Genomic DNA, 2,299 nt, shown 5'->3' with positions numbered 1-2,299 from the left:
GTAAAACTCTATTAAACTAAAACTGTGGGTGGTTGGTGGGTACTCTGGTGTGGTTTGCTGCTACTTCTTTACTGATCTCCCCTCCTTTTTCTGTGTAGTGTATGTTACTCTCTTGTAACGCCCCTAGTCTTCGGCACTTATATGACCTTAGTGTGTGACAAGTGCCGTAAAATGCTTACTAAAACTAAAAGCTTACACTCCTCACTCGCTGGTAGAAACATTTAATCTTCAGCACTTTTATTATTACCCTACTAGAATATAGTGGGGTGTGATATTTCTGTTCTGTCCAGCATATATCGCCTTCATCTAAACCTCTACTAAAACTAAAACTAAAAATGTTTGACAATGTGTCAGACATTTTGTGTTGGAGGAAAAACGTGCTCTTTACAGTGAAATCAGGCGCACCTCGAAATAACAACCCCCCGGGGCAGTGCCACTGACTGAAGTGTCTTTAGGCCTTTCCCAAAGGGGGGACATTTCTCGTTCAAGCATAGTAGAATTGTAAATGGGCTGATTCATGTCACGCTCATAACTGTGCCTGATCTACAACAGGGAACTGCTGCTTTTTCTATCCTGATCCTTACTATTGTCATTTTCCTTTACTTCTTTTGTATGTTTGTCACTCTCTTGTGACCTGCTATTTTGGGGTGCCTTGATAGTCGAAGCAGACCTTGTGCTGTTGAAGCTAGAGAGGTGAAAAGTACTCTAAGTCTGATTCCCTGTAAAGACTTCTCTGTTGACACCCACCCCTTGGCGCTCATATGACCTTATGCTGTTGCGAGCGCCGTAAAACCCTCTACTATAATAAAAATAAAAAAAAAAAAAAGAGCAAGGGAGGAGAACTCTTTGTGTGCTGATTAGAATTGTGATATTCGTGGTTGTCTCCCTTGGGCTGATTTGTCTGCTGGCTTGTTGTCGTGTGGAAATGTGGGCCATATACTATTATTATCATTTTGCAAGATTGTGGTCCTGGGAAGTGTCTGTGAATGAACGGAAAAGTTTTTTTTTTTTTTTTTTTGTGGCTGTGGGTGGTTGGCGGGTGCTCTGGTGTGGTTTGCTTCTTCTTTCCTATCAAACCTCTATCGTCCTTATCTCTCCTCCCTTCTTTTTTGTGTGTTTGTTACTTTCTTTTAACTCCTCTAATCTTCGGCACTTATATGACCTTATTGTGTTGCAAGTGCTGTAAAACTTTTACTAAAACTAAACTAAACTTTGTAAAACTGTTTTTTAAAACTTTTGACAATCGTGACTAGCTTCTAACGTTTTTTTTGTCTTTTTTTTTTGTCTTTCCAGTCATCGAAAGAGTACCTCCAGAGGAACATTGAGGAATGCAAGAACAACGTGAGGGAGCTGGTGATGAGTAAACAGAGCTCTCGATGAAGGTCGCCGCAAGAAGATAGATTTCTGAACATTTTATGAAATATAGGCTGGGCTTTGTGACAAAAGGTAGTGGTAGGCCTATAGACCTATACCGTTCCTGAAAAACGAAAAAAGTTATCCAAAAATTTAATTTTGATTCGCAATCCTGGATGTTGGAAAAAGCTTCATCGAAACAGCACAGAATCATTTTTAATTTTAGCATGTTTTATAACGAAATATGTTATTCCAGTGAAGATTAATTAAAGATCACTTTTGCAGTGTAAATGGAAAAAAAATGCAGAAGTTTGATAATTGGGGTTATCTCATTTTGCCACAAAGCCCGTTATATTGTCTGTCCGTGTGCTTGTGTGTCCGTGTGCTTGTGTGTCCGTGTGCTTGTGTGTCCGTGTGTGCGTGTGTGTCCGTGTGCTTGTGTGTCCGTGTGCTTGTGTGTGCGTGTGTTTGTGTGTCCGTGTGCTTGTCTGTCCGTGTGCTTGTCTGTCCGTGTGCGTGTGTGTCTGTTGCTGGCGCACCGTGTAATTTTTTACGCGCGTGTGAATGATGAGAAAATTCTAAAGTGTATAGTGTGCTGTTTGAAGAGTAGTATTGTGTGTGTGTATATAAATAGTATGTCGGTTGAGCTCTTCTCTTGTTTCCTGTCGCATGTCGTGTGCAAGTCTGATCAACGCCTGAGTCTCATCATGTATCATCTCCTGGGATGGAGCCAGAGGGGTGGGGGGAGGGGTGGAGGACTATGTCAAGTACAAGAGTCGAAATTGTCCAAGAGGGCCAGCCATTGTCATGTAGAAAAGTGGTACGGTAGTCTCAGACAGGTGAAAGTCTTGGACAATGTCATTGGAATTTTGAAAAGTAATTTGGGGGGGGGGGGGGGGGGGTTTGATGTTCTATTTACAAACAGGAAATGGTTGTTTGGGGAGGG

The 2,299-nt window shown here is 41.7% G+C and overlaps 1 protein-coding gene across 1 annotated transcript in view; it reads left to right on the top strand.

Moving 5' to 3' along the window:
• Positions 1 to 2,135, top strand: part of LOC101863907 (prefoldin subunit 1) — an 11,905-nt gene extending 9,770 nt beyond the window's left edge. The window contains exon 4 of the mRNA XM_005100760.3: positions 1,294 to 2,135. Within this exon, the coding sequence (XP_005100817.1) occupies positions 1,294 to 1,380 (87 nt within the window). The 3' untranslated portion in view covers positions 1,381 to 2,135. The remainder of the gene's footprint in view (positions 1 to 1,293) is intronic.
• The last annotated feature ends 164 nt before the right edge of the window (positions 2,136 to 2,299 follow it).

The sequence above is a fragment of the Aplysia californica genome, unplaced genomic scaffold (assembly GCF_000002075.1).
Source record: "Aplysia californica isolate F4 #8 unplaced genomic scaffold, AplCal3.0 scaffold00259, whole genome shotgun sequence".
Taxonomy (NCBI): Eukaryota; Metazoa; Mollusca; class Gastropoda; order Aplysiida; family Aplysiidae; genus Aplysia; species Aplysia californica.
This window is presented reverse-complemented; position numbering and strand designations above follow the sequence as displayed.